The sequence below is a fragment of the Artibeus jamaicensis genome, unplaced genomic scaffold, assembly GCF_021234435.1.
Source record: "Artibeus jamaicensis isolate MK-2021 breed Jamaican fruit bat unplaced genomic scaffold, CSHL_Jam_final scaffold_461, whole genome shotgun sequence".
Lineage (NCBI taxonomy): Eukaryota > Metazoa > Chordata > Mammalia > Chiroptera > Phyllostomidae > Artibeus > Artibeus jamaicensis.
Genome location: NW_026522045.1, coordinates 8,892,277 through 8,913,782, shown reverse-complemented (window position 1 = coordinate 8,913,782; position 21,506 = coordinate 8,892,277). Strand labels below are relative to the sequence as shown.

Genomic DNA, 21,506 nt, shown 5'->3' with positions numbered 1-21,506 from the left:
AATTACAGAAACTATTCTCTTTAAGACCTAATTACTATCCAGATCCAGCAGGCATTAGACATCCTACAGTTGAGGTATAATGCATAAGAATTACTATACATATGAAACTGCGGTTAATGTCTCCTCTTGGCTTAATAATGCAGCTAATAATTTAGAAACAAAAAATAAGAACTATCATTGGGCAGCAAGGCACTTTGGCAAAGAGAACAGTACAGATACGATAAGGAGATTAGATAAACCCAGGATCACACACACACACACACAGATACTTTATTAGTTTCCTCTACAAGAGCTATTAACATCAATGTTTTTAACAGAAAGCTCAAGTCATTGGAGAGGCTAAAAGATCCGATGAAAGATAAAATTAAATACTTAAATTAATCAAAAGGCACTACAACACCACCTAGAACCTGCTACCATGGTGGTAGTGAGCTAAGGAAGATTAAGCTACAGCAAAACATCTCATGTAAATGTTAAACAATACAGAGCAAAAAGTGAGGTTTGCATTCCGGAAGACTATGGTAGGATGACGATTTGGGCCCAAGAGGGTATTTGGCCAGGAAAAGTATCAAACCAAATGAAAAGAAACAGGTACAAAAGAGACTAAGCAACAGTTCCCTAGCAGAGGGTGATGTATCAAGCTTTTTTCCTACCAAGATCTGTTCAGTTGTGCGCTATCTTCCCTCAGGCTCCCACCTGAGAGCTGGATTCTGGACTGCCTAGGGCTCCTGTTATAATTTAGTATAGACCTTAGAGAACAGGTCACACATTACAGGCATGGGGGATTGGGTTGCTTTGTTGCTAGTAATTCTGAACCAATGTAACCCTGAAGCATTCACAGGAAAGTAGGCTGAGCTTCCCCAATCACATAAATGCTCCATACAACACCCTTCGAAGCCTGAAATCCTGCAGCAGTTGAGCTATAGTGAAAGTTGCGAGGCTCACAAAATCAGAGAAGCCAGAGTGAGACAATGCAGGTAGGAAATCCGAGCAGTTAGTCTCCATCTGTCTTTCCCTAATTTTAGAGAAACATTAATGTGCCTGGCATGGGATATAGAAAGCTACTGGAACAAGCTGGGTCTTCTGCTAAATTTTTCATTGAACACCAAGGGAAAACAAGGGTCGGGGTTCACTTTATTTTTTAAAAGCCTCAGAAGTTATTCTATTATAAAGGGACATGGCTAAACAGGTAGGAAACAGATTCCCCATTGTGAGTTCTCCTGATGGCTTCTGCAAGGATCATGGAGATGTCGATCACCTATAAAAACATGAAAAACACCAGGTTAGTACCATGTAGATAGAGATGACTGGCCAATTTGCAGACACTGATGAGAATCCTAATGAGAGTGCTTCCTCTTAAGACTGCTGCACTGTGTTGTTTCCCCTTGTGAGCCTGCACCCAGCTATTCTTCATAACATTTTTAATATAACAATGTAGGGCAGAGTTAAAATGCTTATTGAGGAAAATTTCTAACTCAGACTCACCAAGATGGTGATGGGTTGACATTTAAATTCTTTTTAGGACTGAATATTTAACCTGAAAAATACCCCTTAAGAATAATATCAACCCCCAAATTCTACATATTTCAGAAAGCTAATGGATTATTGTATAGATTTTAAATTAAGCAAAGGCCTTCTCTTTTAGTGTAATAGCATTCGAAATTGAGAACTTAACAATTACTTGGGGAATTACTTGAAGGCAGTGGTCCCAGTACCTCCAGTTTTGTAGGTCTTGGATGGATCAAAGGAAACTGCATTTTAACAAGAATACTAGGTAATTAACTTAGTTTGATTCCAGAGCAACTCTGAGAAACACTGGAGTTCTAAGGAATAAACCATCAGTTTAAAGGTTTCATATTACATCTGAGAGGGCCAAAAGTTAAGAGTGACATACACACAAACTATAAAACACAGACTTGCAAACTTGAGTATCATGGTCACTGAGAGAGCCTGTTAAAATGTAGACTCTTGGGGTCCATCCTTCAAAGATTCTGAAGTCTGGGAATCTACGTTTTTTTTTTAAGATTTTATTTATTTATCATAGAAGAGAAGGGAGGAAAAAAGACAGAAACATCAATGTGTGGTTGCCTCTTACATGCCCCGAACCAGGACCTGGCCCACAGCCCAGGCAGGCATGTGCCCTGACTGGGAATTGAACCGGTGACTCTCTGGTTCATAGGCTGGTGCTCAATCCACTAAGCCTCAACCAGGGCGGAATCTGAGTTTTTAAGCATGGGATTTTTTATTCTTGGATCACAGATCCTGATGACACACTAAATCCTTGAGTCAAAAGAAACCTTCTAGCAAATTCAACATATATAACCACCTCCTGAATACTCGGTGGAGTTTTGTTTTGCAAGAATCTCATCCTCACCTGTATTTTGGAGCAATGCTTCATCTTATCCTCCTGAGGTATGGTATTGGTGACCACTACTGCTTCAAAGCATGCATTGTTAATGCGAGAAATGGCTGGGCCAGAAAAGATTCCGTGAGTCAAGATAGCATAAACTCTAGTGGCTCCAGCTGAAAGAAGTCTATAGGAAAAAGAAGAGGTGATTTTGATTAATCTTACCTGTCACTATGGTATCTGACTTAGGAAGAAGTGATTTATTAGTCAGCTTAGGTACCATACCAGACTGTGTGGCTTAAACAGAATTTTATTTCTCACAGCTCTTGGAGGGGGGGTGAAAAGTCTAAGATCAAGGGGACAGCAAGGCAGGTTTCATTCTGAGGCCCATTCTCTTAAGTTGATTGGTGGCTGCCATATCACTGAATGTTCACACAACCTCTTTGACTACTTTGGCCTCCACATTCATGGAGGAGGAGGAGGCAGGAGCAAGCTCTCTGGTCTCTTATTATAAGAAGGGTATTAATCCAGTCATAAAGACCCCACCCTCATGACTTCATATAAATCTAAATACCTCCCAAAGGTCCCATCTCCAAATGTTATCACACTGAAAAGGTTAGGGTTTTAATGCAAAAATTTTAGGGGGCCACAATTCAGTCCTTATCAAGGGGAGAGAACCAGACTAAGAACTTATCTGAATAGGTCTGGATTCATATAAAAGGACTGTGGCAGAATGCTGCAATCAGCAAGATCCATCACCTCTTCTTTCTGGGAACACAGATGGACTACATTTCCCAGCCTCACATAGTTAGGTGTGGCCATACAACTTTAATTCTGGCTGTCAAAATATGGGTAGCTACAATGTACACCACTTCTTGGCTGAGCTGATAAAAATCTTCTATGGGTAGCCCTGGCCAGGTACTCAGTTGGTTAGAGCATCATCCCATACAGCAAATGCTTGTAGGTTTAATCCCTGATCAGGGTGCATACAGGAGGCAACTGATTGATGTTTTTCTCTGACATCAGTGTTTTCTTTCTCTTTCTCTCTCTCAAATCAACAAAACATATCTTTGGGTGAGTATTGAAAAAAAATCTTCCATGGGTAATTAATATTCCATGATCTTTTCCCTTTCTGGCTGGCCAAAATAAAAATGTCTTTCAAAGTAATCTTGGAAGCTACATGGTAAAGGTGCAGTGCCTTTAACACATGACTGAAAAAGGAATGCTCACATTGGACTATGCCATGAATGAGAAAGAAATTTTATCATGTTAAGCCACCAACATTTCAGGGAGTTGATCTATTATAGCAATTAGCATTTCCTTACTAATACAAAGAGACAAAAGGAAGTTTATGAATATATACTCCAAGAGAAAAATCAGGAGTCGTCTAGCACACAAACACCATTTTAGCACCCATATGCCAGGGCCTGGGCAAGGCACACTCAGAGTTTAAAAAAAAAAGTCATGACAGACAATGCTATCCATAGTGGCTTGGACTTTACACAATGAGAAGCCACTTAAGGTTTTAAAAGTGAGGAGTGGTAGGATCAAACCTTAGTTTTAGGAAGACTAGCAAGTAGAAAGGCAATGTGAAAGATGGACTCGGGAAGTAAGAGACTGGTGACTGGTAGCAGGGTGAAGAGAGGGAAGGCAATTTAGAACAGACAAGAGATGAGAAGTAATATGAATGAAGGTATTAGAAGCTAAAATGGACAATCAAGAGGTAAGACCAGGGTTTCTGGCTTATGTAAAATATAAATGAGAATATTATTTCTGCCTGCTCAGGCCTATGAATTTCCATTTTAACTTGCTAAAACAAACAAAAAAACAATCAAAAGTATTCAGAGCAATGGCAAAATTTTAGAAACACAGTGATAATTACACTATATATGATTTATGCACTACACACAAAACAGCCAGAAATATGATATATATATAGACATATATATCATATATATATATATATATGTGTGTGTGTGTGTGTGTGTGTGTGTGTGTGTAGCTAATACCACTGAATTTTACACTTAAAATGGCCAATGTTATGTTATATACAATTTAAGCACAATAAAGAGAAAAAACACTATGGAAATTTATGGGGGAGGGGGAAGAGTATTCATCAAGTTATACATATTGAAATGCAAGCCTAAGGTGAGGAAAAACTCCCAAAGCCAGTTATCATCCCTCCACTCAGTTTCAGAAAGAATCAGCAGTCTTAAGGCATTCACATAAGTTAGCTTTTTACTTCTAACCAGAGGCCCTACTGCTTGGCACTCACTTGTCAGCTGCATGGCAGATTGTGCCACAAGTGTCAGCCATGTCATCTACTAGAATGGCCACCCGATCCTTCACGTCTCCCACCAGCACCATGCGGTCCACTTCATTGGCTTTTTTCCGTTCTTTGTGAATCAAGGCAAAGTCAACATTCAACCGGTCTGCGATAGAGGTAACTCTGCAAAACAGGGTATTGGCAGTTGAAACCTGGGTATGTGTGGCTCCTAAGACAAAAATAAATGGACTAAAGAATGGGCTTGTTTTCTGGGGGAGAATTCTCCTTGAAACTAAATAGTTCCCAAGGCAGGAAGAAGGCAATTATTTTATTGATATCACAAACTTGGTTTTATAAACTAATGTCTCTACATCATGAGAGTAGTTTATAAATGTATCAGTCAACCTTATATGCATTCTGGATTACAGTAGGGGCTAGAGAGATGTCCTTACCAGTTCCAGGAAGTGGAATAATGCTAAGGCACATTCATTTAATGGATTAGCAGCAGAAGGGGAGAGAGACTTGGTTAACTAATGGCAGAAATGCAGACTGTCCCAATTTGACATGTGGATGTGGTAAGAAGTGAACCTGAACCTCGCTAGAGGATAGCAGTGCTCTCAGCCTGTTCCAATGCCCATACCCTCATCACACTCCCCTCGGGGATGAACAAACTATCAATGTCAACTATACCTGGACACCAAGCTTGGGAGTTCCTTTAACAACTCCTAGAAAGAAAGTTACATACTAATTAACCAGGCAAACTGGTCACCTTGCTATACAAAGTACCTACAAATCAAAACAGGAGATTATCTTTTTTTTTTTTTTTGCAAGATAGTAAAAAGCAGACTAAAACATGGGATGGAAGACGAATTTGTCTGGTGACAAAGTGCCACATCATTCACTCAAATACAAATCCATTCAGTATAAATGCCACTGTCCCAGTGGCAGCATATCCATGCTCCACTGTGCCATTCTCATCGTAAGTGATAGACCTGTGCTTTTATTTTCTTTTAATGTACTGGTCCCACCAGAGTATTATGCTCTGTTTCCCTTGTGATGATGGTCACATATCTGAGTTTGTGCTATATTATAGGGGAGAACCTGTAACCATATAATAGAGAACACACAAGGTTTGAACCACAGATAGGCAATATTTGTACCTTGGTCTAAATGAACCACAACCTGTGTTCATTTTACTATTACTGCATGGGCACAGAACATCAAAACTAATCAATCTACTTGTAATGATTACTTATCCAAGGCAAATGCACGATCAATTAGTTCAAGCAACCCAAACTGTCCATACAAAATAGCCAACAAACTCAGTGATTAATACAACATGAAGGGCTAGAAAAAGTCATTCCCTATGCCTTTGGAGGGGAGAACCATGTGCAAGTTATAACTACACAGGGATCTCTCCCTACTCCAAAAATCCTGCCAACACAGAAGTGACAGCCACTCACTTTGAAACCCCTCCTTCACTACAATAAAATTACAAATAAAAACAAAAATGTAGCAATAAATCATCTATTGATAATAAGAGGAGTTTTTCAACTTTGGAAAGAAAATCCTGCTTGATTATTTATTTTGAATGTGACTATTTTCTAAGTCCCATGGCACGATGTGAAAACAATATACGATGAGTTGACAAGTATGACAACTACCAGTAGAGGGTATTTTTAGGTTCTATCTCTAGTATTCCAGAAGGTAACTGGTGATTACATGATCTTGAAAAAGCCATCTGGCTGAATAACAGAACTCAAGTTCTCAGCTTATCAGTGCTGTTGAAGTAACTGAAATAAAGAACTTGTAGAGAAACAATCATTGAAGATTTGAAGGCTATTAAAGAGATCTGAATTAGCTTTTCCTAATCATCTGTATTTTGTAACTTCATATAAAGAGCTATGAAGCACGTATCTCACTTTTGAATGCATTACTAATGAGTAACCCACTAAGGAAATCAAAAGCTCTTAGTCGCAACCAGGTGAGCTATAAAGCACTACAACTGGCAATCCCTGGCAGTTCATTTTAAATGTTAAGGTCTTGAGTTTAAATAAAATTGCCATACCTAATTTTCCTTCCTGCCTCATACTTTTATCCAAAGGATCAAAATGGTCTAACAAAAGCATTAAGAAGTGTATAAAAGCTTACTTGTCCACTATTATTATGTGGTTTGACAGCAGGTGCCACTCATTTCAAAACCATATTTCCTTCCCTTTTTAACAGGCTTCTATCAGTGTTGCTAGCTCCAAGTGCCAAGTTACTAATGGGTTACAGTCAGGCCCACAACACCAGACTATTTAGGGCCCCTCTGCTGCTGTCTTGTCTTTCACATAGTGAATCAGGCCAGGAAGAGGAGTAAAACTATATCCAGCCTATGTCCTAGTTATCAGTACATCCATTCTGACATACTTAAAAATTGTCACTTGGATTAAAAAAATGACTTTCTGACAATAGTAAGATTTTCCCAGTATATTGATTTTATTTTATTTTTCCCAATACATTGAGAATAATATGAATTTCAACCATACCTCTTAGCTCCCCCAGCATCAGGTGAGACAATAGTGCAGTTCCTCCACTCAGAGATGTTCTCCCTTATCCACTTCAGGACAGCTGGCTCTGCATACAAATTGTCCACAGGGATATCAAAAAAGCCCTGTAGAAAGGAACTAGGTCACTTTTGCTTCATTTTCCTTCTCTTCCATTTATTTATTTTTCTTGAATGGATTTGACGTGTAACATTGTGGGAGTCTAAGGTATACCCTTCTCTTTCATTTGTGAATGACTAATGAGAATACTGACTTGCCCAAAGAATACCTTACTAGAACATTCAGACTGATTAGAAGGTATGCTCAGTGTAGAAGACTATACAAATGGCCTCTTCGGATCCAAGCTATGCAAGAGAGCCCAGCCACAATGGGCAAAGCCAGACCTCAGCTAACACACAACTGATCATAGGTACATGAGTGAGCCCTTGAAAAAAAAATGGCCAAATTCAGCTGACACCAGAACTACCCAGCCAATGTACATAACTCATGAGATAATAAAATCCACTGCTTTATGCTAAGGAACAAAAGCTAACTGGTAAACCATTTAGAGATGGTATAGTATATAAACTTAGTGGAAGGTATTTATAACAAATGGTCACAGAAAATAACTAGAAGACAGATCTATGTTCTAATATTAGTTGCCACAGATTAGTTACGTTGTTCAACTAATTTGTTCCTCTTCTACAAAATGTGTATAATCACCTGTCCTATATACCTCACTGGATTGCCATAAGCCTCTCATTACAATGATTTGAAAGCTGCTTTAAAAAGTATAAAAAGTGGATGGGGGATATAAGGGGACTAAATGGTAATGGAAAAATATAATGAAGATTATATATTTAAAAAAGAAAAAAAAAGTTAAAAGTATACACATAAGGTAGTATGTGTATAGTTATGTGTATAGTAGGCTCCCCTTACTCTGGGTTTATGTTAGAAAATAGGTTCCAATATCTGTGGCTCTAAATTTAATGATGACAATAACAACTCCCACTTATTTGGCTACTGTCACAAGCAGGCATTATACTATGAATTTAACATATTACTTAAGAATCACGTTAGCAAAGCAGCATATATTCAGAGAAATTAAATAACCTGCCCAACGTTATAAAAGTAGTAAGTGCCAGAGTCAGTATTCGAACTAGGTCTGATCCCAAAACTTACTCTTCCCAGAATACATGACTGCCTCTCTTTCCAATGATTCCAAGTGACTAAGAACATGAACTAAGCTCAATATGAGAATGTTTAAAATATTGTCAATATCTAGTTTATTTGAGCTGTACTTGAGGAATATTTTGCTCTCTGTAGTCTTCAGCATTATCAGTCCTCTTCCCCTTCTAACCTCTAAAAACCTAAACTAATGTGTAGTTTCCATTGATACCTGAATTTGAGAAGCATGAAGGTCCATGGTGATAATATGATCTGCACCTGCTACGGAAAGCATATTTGCAACAAGCTTGGCTGAGATTGGAGCCCGGCTCTAAATGGAGGAGATGAAGAAAAAAAAAAGCCAATTTCAGAAGCAATTCATTTGCACAAAAAGCATTTATTTATTGGGTACCTACTATATTTAAGGTTGCCTTCAAAGGGCCAAAATAATTTTAGGACTGTATAAATGTAACTACTCCTTAAATGTTCAGGTGTTGAAATTACGTTCAGCCCTTTGAAGGCAACTGCAAAGCTGATGTGGCCACTGATGAAAACAAGTTTGACACCCCTGCTCTATTGGAATAAAAATATTTGGCCTTTCCCATGCATTGTATGTAAAAAAAATTGGGAACTGATTATAATAGACAAAACAGATCTGCAAAGTTTTATGTATATACCTGATCCCCTAATATACCACATAAATAAGGCAAGGGGTATGTGTGTGTGTAATGAGAACAGACTTCAAGTTTTAGGAAAACATCACAACTATAACACCAGAAGGGTCCCAGGAGATCTACAATAGTTTAAAAAAATATTCTACTCCATGGGAGCTGGTGCTTAGTCTTACTGATACAATTAAATGATAGCAATGAACTAACCAAAAGTCACACAGGATGACTAGAACTAAACACACATACTACAAATGTGTTGCTTTATACAAACTAATCACATGTCAATTGTTTTAAACATCAGGTAATTCCTCAGAGAATGTGACTTAAAAATATCCTCTAAATACATATCTGATGATTAAGGAAAAAGTTTTATAACTTTGGGCAAGTGCTCATGCTTCCCCTGACTAAAATCATTTTTTTTTAATTAAGGAGGTTCTCCTCCTACCTTATCCTTCTTATCCTGCCGGGCATAAGGAAAGCACGGGATGACTGCAGTAACCCGGCTAGCTGAAGCAATCTTACAGGCATTAATCATGATCAAAAGCTCCATTAAATTGTCGTTAATTTCACCACAGCCACTCTGAACAATGTAGACATCCTCTCCACGTACACTTTCACCAATTTCAACACTAAAACCAGAAAAGGACAACAAAAACAATATATCTTAAAGCATCATACTTCTACAGACAGTAAGATCTAAAAAGCATAGCTTTCTACTAGTATTCTATGAATGGTTTATAGCTGTATGTGAACACCAAACCCCTCAAACTTCAGGAGATCACCTGGAGGGGCCCTTGTAACAGAAGCAGTTTACTACCTCAGTTTACTCCACTGCACTATACAAATATTACCTATTTCTACATAGGACATGATATAAAAAAGATTGGCTAAAGTACTCACAAGTAATTGAATCATAATTTTATTTCAGGTATGAGACATGTGAATGCAAATTTGATTTTAATTAATGCATCCTTCATTTATGATTGGATCTTTCCTATGCTGCTGGGGATCCTCACTAAGTTCGTTAAATGTTGGGAACCGCCCTGCCTGATTTCAGAAGCTGTAACCCAGCCCCCCCATGGCTAAGGCTGAGTGCAGGACCTTCAGACCATAAGCCATTAAGGAGACAAAGTTTATCTCCCTGGCAGGAGTGCTGCTTCTGCTCCTTTTACTTCATCCTAACTGGCCTCTAATGCTTGATCAGTTAGCCAATGACAGATAAGATTCCCCAAGGGGGGAATGACCTAAGACAGGCACAATCATGGGGAGGCCCCGAGGAAGGACTTGGGGGGCTATAGTAAAAGGGGGTGATGGACCCTCGCCCCTTGGTTTTGACATAGCCTGAGTCCATATTCTGTCTGGGAGAAATCTCCTAATCTCTTGGCTGCCTTACTTCCCCTGCCCAATTTAAGCCTGAAACAATGACAGAGGGTGGTACAGCCCTGTGCTGGAAAGGGTGGGTTCCCCAGGTGATCAGCCCTAAGAAAGAATACATAAAATCCTGTGAAACCTGCTTTGTTAAGAATACTCTCAATTAAATGATAAGGGTCTGAGCAGGAAATGGCTTTGTTTCCCAAAGTTTCGTATCCCCTTTGCTAACAGACCCTGACTCAGAATAAGCCCTCATAGTTCTTTGTATGTTATCTATTGTTTGATCCTTACTGCTTGACAATGATTAATGAGCTTTAACTGTATTCCTGTGCAAAATGAACCCAATAAAAGCCCACTGAGGAAAAGGCTCTTGGCCCTTCTTCTTTGAGAGATTGGCTACCTCTCCTCCCCAAGCATATCATGTCTTGGTGGACTTATTCTCATCTGTGGCAGCCAGAGGGGGCCCTGTGGGCGGAGTCCCCCCCACCTAAGCATCTTTATAATCAGTACTTTGAATTCTGCATCTAATAGGTTGCTTATTTCCATTTCACTTAGCTCTCTTTCTGGAGTTTTGATCTGTTCTATCACTTGGGCCATGTTCATCTCCTCATTTGGCAGCCTCCCTGTGTTTATTTCTATGTATTAGGCAGAGCTGCTTTGACTCCATGTCTTGGTAGTGTAGCTTCATGTACTAGGTGTCCTGTAGGGTCCAGTGGCATAGCCTCCCCTATCACCCAAGCTGAATATTCTAGGCGTGCCCTTCATATGTACACCCTCCTCTTGTAGTTGAGCCTTGGTTGCTGTTGGCAAATCAATGGGAGGGATTTACCCAGGCCAGTCAGCTGCAAGGACTGGCTGGGACCACTGACCACCAACCTCAGCCCTCCAGGGAGCATCAGCTGTGCAAGGGCAGGGTGGTGGTGCTCCACTGTGGTCTGTAGTGGTCCACTGGATGTGTAGGCTCTGAGGTTTCCCAGGTGGTGCATGCCAAGGTCAGCCCCTATCTTTGTTTTCCCCAGGACCATCCTACCTGAGCTATAAAGCAATCTGAGAGGGCTGCTACTTGCACTGGGCTTGGAGATACCCAGGCAAAGCCAAGCTGTGAATCTAGGCTGGCTGCTGCTAGTCCTGGGACTGTGGATCACTGAGGCCAGCTGTTGTTTATTTGATAGGATTTAAGAAGTTGTGAACCATGAGCCAAGACCAGCTATTCATATGGAAAAACAGCTGGGGTGGGCCCATAAGGTGAGTGGGGAAGAGTCTCTGGAGATCTTCAAGGTGGATCAAACAGTGTGAGCCAAGTTGATGGAGTCTCAGCTATGGCACCAGCTTGCTGGCTGTGTGGGGGGAGGGTTTAGAAAAGGGACAATGGCCTCTGCTTGCCTTGATGCCAGACACTTCAGCTTCTCCCTGTATACCACTGGTGCTTTTCAAGCTACCACTCTGGTGCTGGCCCAGAGCAAGTGAGCTCAGAGGGAGTGAGTCTGAGTACATGAGTTAGTGTGTGGGTTAAGAGCAACTGCTTGGAGCTCCAGCAGTTTTTTCCACTGACTCAACTTCTACTGATGTTTGCAGCCAGAAGTTGTGGAGACTTATCTTCCCGGCACTGGAACCCTGGGCTAGGGGGCTTGGTATGGGGCTGGGACTCTGGGACTCCTCACTCTCAAGATTTCCCTCCTGAATTTTTATCTGTCACACCTGGGAGAGGGACCAGTCCACTCTGCATCTGCACCCTTCCTACCAATCTGGATGGATGTAGTTTCTTTTATTCCATAGTTGTCAGACTTCCATTCAACTCAATTTCTGATGGTTCTGAGTGATGGTTGTTCTATATTTTAGTTGTAATTTTTTAAAAATTAATTTTATTTAGTTATTTTTCAAGTACAGTTTTTTGTCTATTTCTCCCATCCCAGACTCCCCCGCCCCTTGCTCCCCACCTCCCTCCCATTTCCACCCCCCTTAGTTCTCGTCCCTGTGTCCTTCCTATTTGTTCCTCCAAATCCCTCCCCCTTTTTCCCCTTAACTTCCCTTCCTTCTCCCCTCTGGTCACTGTCCCCTTGTTCTCTATTTCAGTGTCTTTGTTTTTTTTCCCCTGCTTGCTTGTTTGTTTTGTTGTTTAGCTTCCTGTTAAAGGTGAGATCATATGGTATTTGTTTTTCAGCACCTGGCCTATTTCACTCAGCATAATGCTTTCCAGTTCCATCCATGTTGTTGCAAAAGGTAGTAGCTCCTTCTTTCTCTCTGCAGCATAGAAGTCCATTGTGTATATGTACCACAATTTTTTTGATCCATTCATTTACTGATGGGCACCTAGGTTGCTTCCAACTCGGCTATTGTAAATTGTGCTGCTATGAACATTGGGGTGCATAAGTTCTTTGACATTGATGTTTTAGGATTCTTAGGATATAATCCCAGCAGTGGAATTGCTGGGTCAAAAGGCAGGTTGATTTTTATTTTTCTGAGAAAATTCCATACTGTTTTCCATAATGGTTGTACCAGCCTGCAATCCCACCAACAGTGGACTAAGGACCCCTTTTCCCCACACCCTCTCCAACATTTGTTGTTTGTTGCTTTGTTTATGATAGCCATCCTGACTGGTGTAAAGTGGTATCTCATTAGTTGTAATTTTGATGTGGTTGTAGGAAGAGGTGACCCATGCCTGCCTATACCTCCATGTTGACTGGAACTTTGTGAATGCAAATTTGATATAACATCTGTGAGTACCATAATCCATATATAATAAAAGTAGAAAGATCATAAGGACTGAATCACTACTATTCCATAAAGACGCTTTCTACAGCAGATAGTACCAAATCAACCATATTGGCCAGTTCACTCAACAAATATAAATTATTCCATTGTCAGTCACTGTGCTAGATGCCAGGGCACAACAGAGAATAAAACACATGCCGTCCTTGCCATCATTCTATGCTAACTCTGCTATGGCCCAATTAGTAAGTCTGGTTTTAAAAATCCCACAGGAAGTTACTCTAACTATAGGGTAGGGCTATCTTTTACCATAAAATGAAAAATATCAATATCTATACTTGGGACCTTACCAATAATAACTTATGATTTAAAAATAATAATCTTTAAGCCCTGGCTGGTGTGGCTCAGTGGATTGAGCACCAGCCTATGAACCTAAGGGTCACTGGTTCAATTTACCAGTCAGGGCACATACCTCAGTTGCAGGCCAGGTCAGGTCCCCCATAGGTGGTGCATGAGAGGCAACCACATGTTGATTGTGGTTGCCTCTCATGGAATCAAAGAGAATCTCTCCTTCTCTTCCTCCCTTCCCCTCGGTATAAAATAAATAAATAAATAAAATCTTTTAAAAAATAAAAATAATAACCTCAGTAACACTTCAAAACATCATTTCCCTATTCATCCTCTAGGTGTAAGTGTTTGTGGGTGCACATTTGGGTGTGTGTGTGTGTGTGTAGTACATGAAGACAAGGCATAAATCAAAATGGTTGATGCCACCTATTGATCAAGAAAAAACTTCAGCAGGAGATCATTTATGGCCAGAAGAAGCTAATATAGGTGATAATTACTATTTAATATCACTTCTTTCCAATCCCAGTAACAATGGAAAGGATCCTACCTCTAGAAAGAATGGTGTTAGTTTATATAGTAAAGCAAGAAACATAAAAGGAAAATGTAAAAACAAATCAAACCAGAAACAAATCACCACAATTTCTTATCACCTTACTTTTTAATTTTTATTTTTAGAGAGAGGGGAAGGGAGCAAAGAAAGAGAGGGACAGAAATATCAATGTGTGAGATATATGATGTGGGAGAGATATATTGATTGGTTGCCTTTCACATGCCCTCAACTGTGGTCCTGGCCTGCAACCCAGGCATGTGCCCTGGCTTGGAATCGAACCAGTGGTTCACAGGCCATACCCAATCCACTAAGTCACACCAATCAGGGCTTATCACCTTATTTTTTATGCAACTGTTTATTGTCTCTGTCCTACACCAGAATGCAAGCTCTGTGAAGGCAGGGACCAGATCTGTAATGCTCATCTATATATCCAGCAAGCCAGTGTCAATAATGACACAATGAATGAATGAATGAGTGAGTGAATGAATGAATGGGTATCCCTCAGGATTCGGTTGCCTCTTGGATCCACTCACTTTAGACAGAATATGAACCTTCTGAGGGCTTATTATGAAAATTCAAGACTGACTTTTGTGGTCCCTCAAAAACTAATCCACTTCACACTAGGGGCAAGTGGGTCCAACATACTTCTTCAAAAGGTTTTGATATATCTGCTCATATCACTTTATAGATTCTCAACTGATACTTAATTTTGGGTGGATCTACAATTTTGGGGGCCCAACAGGATGTGATAGCTATAAAGGAGTTTATGGTAGGATTCTATAATAGTGATACTGAGCGACATAATGATTATAGGAATTATGTGGACCTGGCTGAGTTGACATCTATTTATTATCAATATCAGCATTAAGAAACAACTGAATATGTCAGCAATCTCAACTAAACCAAATGCCAAAATTGATTTCTGAAGACATTATTCAAAATTCAAATTGACGGCAATAGGAAGCCAGGGAAGAAGGCTTTCTGCAAAAGCAACTTGCATGTTCCCCAAACTGTAGGTCCTATCTAGAATGGCGCTGTCCAAAATAGTAGACACTGACCTCATGGGATTATTGAGAAATGTGGCTAATATGACTGAGGAATTGATTTGAGAGGTGCTCTAAGTATAAAATACATGCCTTACTAAGAAGACATTATATAGAAAAGTAAAAATATGTATCAGTTTTTATTGATTACATGTTAAATTTTTAATACTTTGAGTATATTGGGATAAATATATTAAAATTTTAAAAAACACAAATAGAACTAAATAATACTTCCTGGAGGTGAGCCTGTTCTGGAAGGTGAGCATTGTGCTAGGCCCAAATACGAGGCAGTGGTTTTTTAAAGGGACTTCTCCAATCTCCTTTACTTTACTAACATTCCATGCTCTTTGAGAGGTTCTAGGCTAAAAGAGTCCCTTGCACAACTCTACGGTCCTGACCTAGTACTTCAAGTATTTGAACAACTCAAAACTCAAAAAATTTTTAATCCCATCCACAATCATCCCCCATACCTCAACTCCTTGATGAAAATCTCCACTTCCCTGGGGGAGAACAAAAGTCAGACACACTGATTTCATATAAGAAGTCAACTGTGTTCTTGACATCTGGTATTGGGAGCTTATGGCTCTTGTTTCAGTCAAGTGTACAGACATCTGAGCTCCAGACAGTCACTTGCCAGAATCAAGTTGTTTGCCTAAGAGCAAGCAAACAGCAGTTTGACAATTGATCCAATATGTATTAGGGATGAGCTAATGATCTATTCTAAAGTTTTCTTATTATCAAGACCAGGAAACAACATGAACAATTATGGCTTATCTCTTTACAAATATGTCGACTATCAGAGACAATATAAAAAATACCACAACATTGCTTATATTGTCCATTACGTTACTCAGTATCATTACTTAAGGATCCTACCCATAGAATTCTTACAATTTTGTGCCTGGAGTATCCAAAGAGTTCTATGAAAATAAAAACTACATAATCAATTGCATATACCTTTATCCCCTTGGCTGCCAGGGAGGCAAGGAATACAGTTAAAGTAACACTAAACTTCAGTGATCACTTTATGCCAGATTCTTGGCACAAGTACTACTGTCCTTTGTTCTATAAGGCAGGGGTGTCAAACTCATTTTCACCAGGGGCCGCATCAGCCTTGCAGTTGTCTTCACAGGGCCAAATGTAATTTCAACTCCTTAACAGTTAAGGGGTAGTTACACTTACAGAGTCCTAAAATTATTTTGGCCCTTTGAATGCAACATTGAGGCTGATGTGGCCCCTTGGTAAAAATTAGTTTGACACCCCTGTTATAAGGGTTCTGATGTATCTACTTAATGAACCTTTTGTATGTTGACTCTAATGAAACACACTTCAAATCCTTTCTTGAATGCTGGTAAAATATTAAAATTACCACTGCCAAGTTAAATATCAGAGAGCATTTGCTAAATACATAGCCTTAACAGAGGTGATTCCTTTAAACATTATATTCCAACAGCACATAAGGCTTGAAAAATAATTCTTAAAAGAATCACCAGCTCACCACCAACACAATCACTAGCACCATTTTGGTGTCTTTATTTGATGATAACCAACAGTTATGCCATTTTCCAAAGCTAAACTAAAGACTAAAACTTCCCCTCATTCATAGAAGGATGTTATGACCAGGAATGCATTAATAACTTTTAAAAGTTTCTTAACTATATTCAAAATAAAACAGTGCAAGGAAACTAAGACACTGCCTGTTTTACTGTGCATAACTCTTTATTTCACTAATGAAGACTAATCTCTTTCTTCCCTAAGTATTATAGGGTTCAAGACTTTCATAAAGCATTACAAAGCTCATAAACTACACCCAGACTATACAGCTTGATCGATAAATAGTTCTATGAATCCTCAAAATTATGGTTTCCTCTAAGTCTAAAAGACAAGTTAGGCAATGATGGTACAACAGTTGTGCCTAAAACCTGTTTGCTCTTAACATAATCTACAGTATACAACTCTAGGGTCCAAGTGGGAAGACCTGGTTTAGCAATTTAAAGACATGCCTTGTTCTTTCCCTCTAGCTAATGGTGTGATCTCCAAATGTCTTTGGGCCAATCTTTCTCCCAGCTGTTCTGGAGAGGCCAGATGACTGGCTATGTCCATTCAATGAGAAAACTAGCTTCTTCTTCACCCTGTCTTTACCATCAGGCATAAATGCATCCAAAGAGCACAGAATGTTAAGAAATACAAAAAGGAAATAAAGTGAATCTAAAAAGCAGGTGGTAATAAGAAAATCTTAAGAATTTAGACAGAGGTGTTGGAATGTGCAAAATACATGGAGTTAACTAAAGTATATAGTTCTTAGGAAAATCCTAGGCAACCAAAAATAAAAATTTTCCCATCTTTGCCTATGCAGAATAACCAAATAAACCAAGGTTTGATGAGAATCGAGTCAAAAAGTTTAATATATTCAAGTTTTAAAAATCAAATGAGATATTGTATTAGCAAAAATTTTAAAGAAAAAATAATACCCAGAATTGGACAAGTTAATTAATCTATGAATCTTAGTTCCTTCACTCACAAAACAGGGTTAGTAAGGGTAACTCCTCATAGCAGTGTTGAGAGGATTAAATATACCATATGCATAAAGAGCTTAGCATTGGAACTAGCACATTTTAAGTATTCATTACATATTCATTATTATCAATATTGTTATTACTACTGGTGAAAGTTGAAATTGGTTCAACTTATCTGGAGAGCAATTTGGCAATAGTTATTCAAAAGCCTAAAAATGGTACATACCCTTTAACCTAGTAATTTCCCTTCTAGGGATTTACCCCAAGAAAGTAATCAGAAATGGTCAAAGCTTTACACTCAAGGGTCTTCATATTAAAAGCATTAGATCAAAATTGTAAATACCTAATAGGGATTTGGTTATCTAAAATTATGGTAAAACCCTAAGACAAATTATACTGTTTAAAGCCATGTAGGCTAAATATTAAGGGGAGAAACTATTCAAAATATATTGCTAAGTGAAGAAAGCTATGTGTCTTACATTTTTGAAAAAGTATATAAACACACAAACATCTAGAAGGTCATACATCAAAAAGTGAAGTTTGTCTCGGGTGGTGGAATTTGGGGGGATGTCTTTTTACTCAACATCTTCTTCTATATTTCTCACATTTTCTGCAATACTATCACCACCTCTTCTTACCAACATTTATTGTATTGGACAATGTTCTAAGAACTTTAGTCCTATCTCAATCCTCACAATAACTCTATGGGTAGATACTACTTTACAGACCAGATTCTTGAGGTAAAAAAAAAAGGCTAAGGATTCAAATCCAGGTTCTCTGAGTCCAGGGCCTAAGGTTTAACCTCTCTTAAGTGCTTGTGTGTATGATATACTACCTATATGTATGCACATTTCTTCAACAACTGGACAGCAACAGATGATCCTGACTTCAGAAGAAAAGCCACTCTGCTCAGGACAGCATCAACCCCTGAGAGTCTGTGAAACTGCAGAAAATATCAAGACTGTCTCACTTGAGGATGGGCTCTGCAGTTCTCCATCTGATGACCCATAGCAGCCACTAAACTGCCCTGCCTATGACCTTTAAATCCCAAGAGTCACACAGGGCTGCAGGTATCATTTCTGCAGTGTGAAAAAGCCAAAGGTGCCCTGGCTGGTGTGGTTTAGTGGGCTGAGTGCCAGCCTGTGAACCAAAAGGTAGCTGGTTCAAATTCCAGTCAGGGTACATGCCTGGGTTGCGGGCTAGGTCCCTGGTTGGGGGCACTGGAGAGGCAACCATACATTCATGTTTCTCTCCCTCTCCTTCTCCCTCCCTAAAAATAAAAAGTAAATAAAATCTTTTTTAAAAAAAGCCTAAGGTTGGCGGGGGAAGCTCCATAGGCAACATAATTCAATTATTTTCAATGAGGATTTCAGAACATGTAAGAAACCAAAAAGCTAATGATTAAGATAGAAACACAGAGACCTAAACTGTCAGCAATTTCCACATTGGGCTTAATTTTATCTTGTGTTTCCATACATGTTACTGTCCAGTTGTTTAAAAATGAAATCAGGCCCTGGCTGGTGTGGTTTGGTGCATTTAGCACTGGCCTATGAACCAAAAAGGTTGCTGGTTCCTGGTTAGGGCACATGCCTGGATTGCAGGCCAGGTCCTCAGTTGGGGGTATGCAAGAGGCAATCATAGATGTTTCTCTCTCTCTTCCCCACCCCTATGAAAATAAATAAACAAAATCCTTTAAAAGATAAAAATGAAATCAGTCTTACATCTCAGAAAAGTAGACTGGGATTGCTGATAAATTCAGATAAATCAATCAGTAGAAAACGAAGTTGTTCTCTCCCTCCCCTCTCCCAATATAGCCTCAAGTTCTGGTGTGCTGCATTATGCAGAGGGTGAAGGCTTAACACAAGGAAAAATAAAGTATATTTTTCCTACAAGCACAAGAAAAGGATTTAATAACCAAAGTTCTATGAGGGGACCAAAACAAAACAAAACAAAAAACCCTTTAAATTAAAATCATTCTTGTCCCCTAGCTATAACTGCCATTTGGAAAGTCTGGTCATGTCTTGTCTTCTTTATTACATACAGCCCATGAGTCATAAAGGTGTGGTCAAAGCTAAAGACAGCACCTTGGCTAGCCTCTTTTGACTAAGGTATTAAGTGATTACAGATGGCATCATTGTTTACACTATCATTTGCATCACAACCAGTGGCACAATAATTAAGCATTCAGAAGGAAGATGTCCACTACAGATACATGCTTTTATCAGTAGGGTCTACAAACAAAGTATAACAACTTTGGTAACAAGTTTAAAGAAAGAAAAATGGAAATAAAAGCATTTAGGAAAACATGTTCAAAGCCATGTTATTTAACTAATCATTTGTTACGGTGTAAACTTTCCCCTAATAGATCTCCCCTAATAGACTGTAATACTACTGTGAGTATTGCTCAGATTGATCATCAGGGTAACAACAAAACACAAAGTAGGTTATCAGAACCAGAAGATTCTACCTTCGGGTGGAATGGGAATGGAGAGGCTAAGACACCCAAGTTATCTCTAAGATGGCCTCAAGGTGCAGGTGGAGGATGGAAGGGGGGGAAGGGGGGAAGGAGCAAATTTAATTAGCAAGTCAATAAAAATCGAGTTGCAATGCACTATTTGACCCATGTCTTCCACTCTATTACCTTTCCTCAATTATCTTAACTTTCGAAACTGTTGAGTAAATTTCCCACAGTGCCAAGAGAAGTGGACAAGTTCAGGATAGACTTTGCTAGTAAAAAATAAGCTTTCGTATTATCTGTACCAGTTGCTGCACTGCTGAAGGTCAACAATTACAGGATTAAGTTTCCTTAAGGTTTTCTGGATGGCTCAAGCTGAGATGCTGGCAATCAGGATGCAGAGTTAGTGCATCAATCCCTACCGGATCAACTAGATTTAACGTAAGTATGGCTCCGAGTCTAAGATTCTAAAGATGTGAAAGCCAGCGCTTGCCAATCTGAGGAAGTCCTCAGTAGTCATTTTGGCGCCTTCAGCACATGTTCATTTCCCTCAGTACCAAAGCCAACACAATTTCGAATTAAAAAACTCCTTCTTAGATTCTAGAAGAAACACCAGAAGGGTTCAGTACGTTCTCCCGGTCAGGCTGGTCCAAGAGGTGAACAGGCACTTGTCCAGCCTAGGTGGCTCAACGGCGAACCGACAAAGCCACGTGTCCCCACAGCCGAAGCGAAGTGTCTTTCCCTTCCCATCGCTTTGGGAAGCTACTATCCCTGACCTGGGTCCTCCAGCCCCAAACATTCAAACCCAGTAGCTGCGCCTTAAACTAGATCTTGACTCCACTGCACCACACAGTGAGAACCAATGTGGCTCTCCCGCCATCGGTAAAATAACGGAAACAGCCCGTGGAGCACGCTCGCCTCAGAGCTGACCCTTCCCCCAACATCCCGTCGCTCTGTGGCCCCTTTCCCTCTGCCGCCCTGCTGCCCAGGTATCGCTCCTGCCGCCCGGGCAGGTGAGGCTGGTCGGGGTCCCAACTCCGCCCTTACCAGGTCTCCTGGTTGCTGAATTTCTTAGTCACCACCTTGCCTAGCTCCAGGCCCAGGCGATCAGCAATTTTCTGGGACAAGTCCTGATGGGAGCTGCCGCTGAAGATTTTGATATTTGGCATCTTGGCCAAATACCGTAGGTAGTCTTTGCTCAGTGATAACTGCTGCTGCCGAGACCCCAATCGAAGTCAGGCCACAGACTCAGTACCAACCGCTGCGCTTAACTACTCCGCCATTTTACGTCCTCAACCGGCGCGCGGCTCTAAATTGCCCAGAGCCCTGGAGGCGGGGCCAATAGGAAAATCCACACCCCACCCACCCGGATTAGCTGAGAGGTACAGAGGGGCAGGTCCTCCATTACAACCAATACTTTCAGATATTAGGGGGAGGCCATGAAAGGGGAGAGGCTAAGAAATAGCCCCGCCCAGCACAGCCTGGCTGTAGCGGAAAGATTGCTAAAAAACGCCTAAACGTTCTGCGCTTGAATT

The 21,506-nt window shown here is 40.0% G+C and overlaps 1 protein-coding gene across 1 annotated transcript; it reads right to left on the bottom strand.

Moving 5' to 3' along the window:
- Positions 1–245: 245 nt before the first annotated feature.
- On the bottom strand, positions 246–21,288 carry PRPS1 (phosphoribosyl pyrophosphate synthetase 1). Its single transcript, XM_037167121.2, has 7 exons — positions 21,019–21,288; positions 9,425–9,608; positions 8,541–8,639; positions 7,145–7,269; positions 4,623–4,796; positions 2,375–2,534; positions 246–1,258 (listed from the first exon to the last, which is right to left on the bottom strand). The coding sequence occupies exons 1-7, from the start codon at positions 21,138–21,140 to the stop codon at positions 1,166–1,168; spliced, it is 957 nt and encodes a 318-aa protein (XP_037023016.1). The 5' UTR covers positions 21,141–21,288; the 3' UTR covers positions 246–1,165.
- Positions 21,289–21,506: the final 218 nt, after the last annotated feature.

Coding starts and splice junctions, on each gene's coding strand:
- PRPS1 (XM_037167121.2), bottom strand. CDS start 21,140: ATGCCAAATATCAAAATCTTCAGCGGCAGCTCCCATCAGGACTTGTCC. Junction 9,609..21,018: donor TTCAGCAACCAGGAGACCTG/GTAAGGGCGGAG, acceptor TTCTGGTTTTAG/TGTTGAAATTGGTGAAAGTG. Junction 4,797..7,144: donor GATGCTGGGGGAGCTAAGAG/GTATGGTTGAAA, acceptor CCTGTTTTGCAG/AGTTACCTCTATCGCAGACC.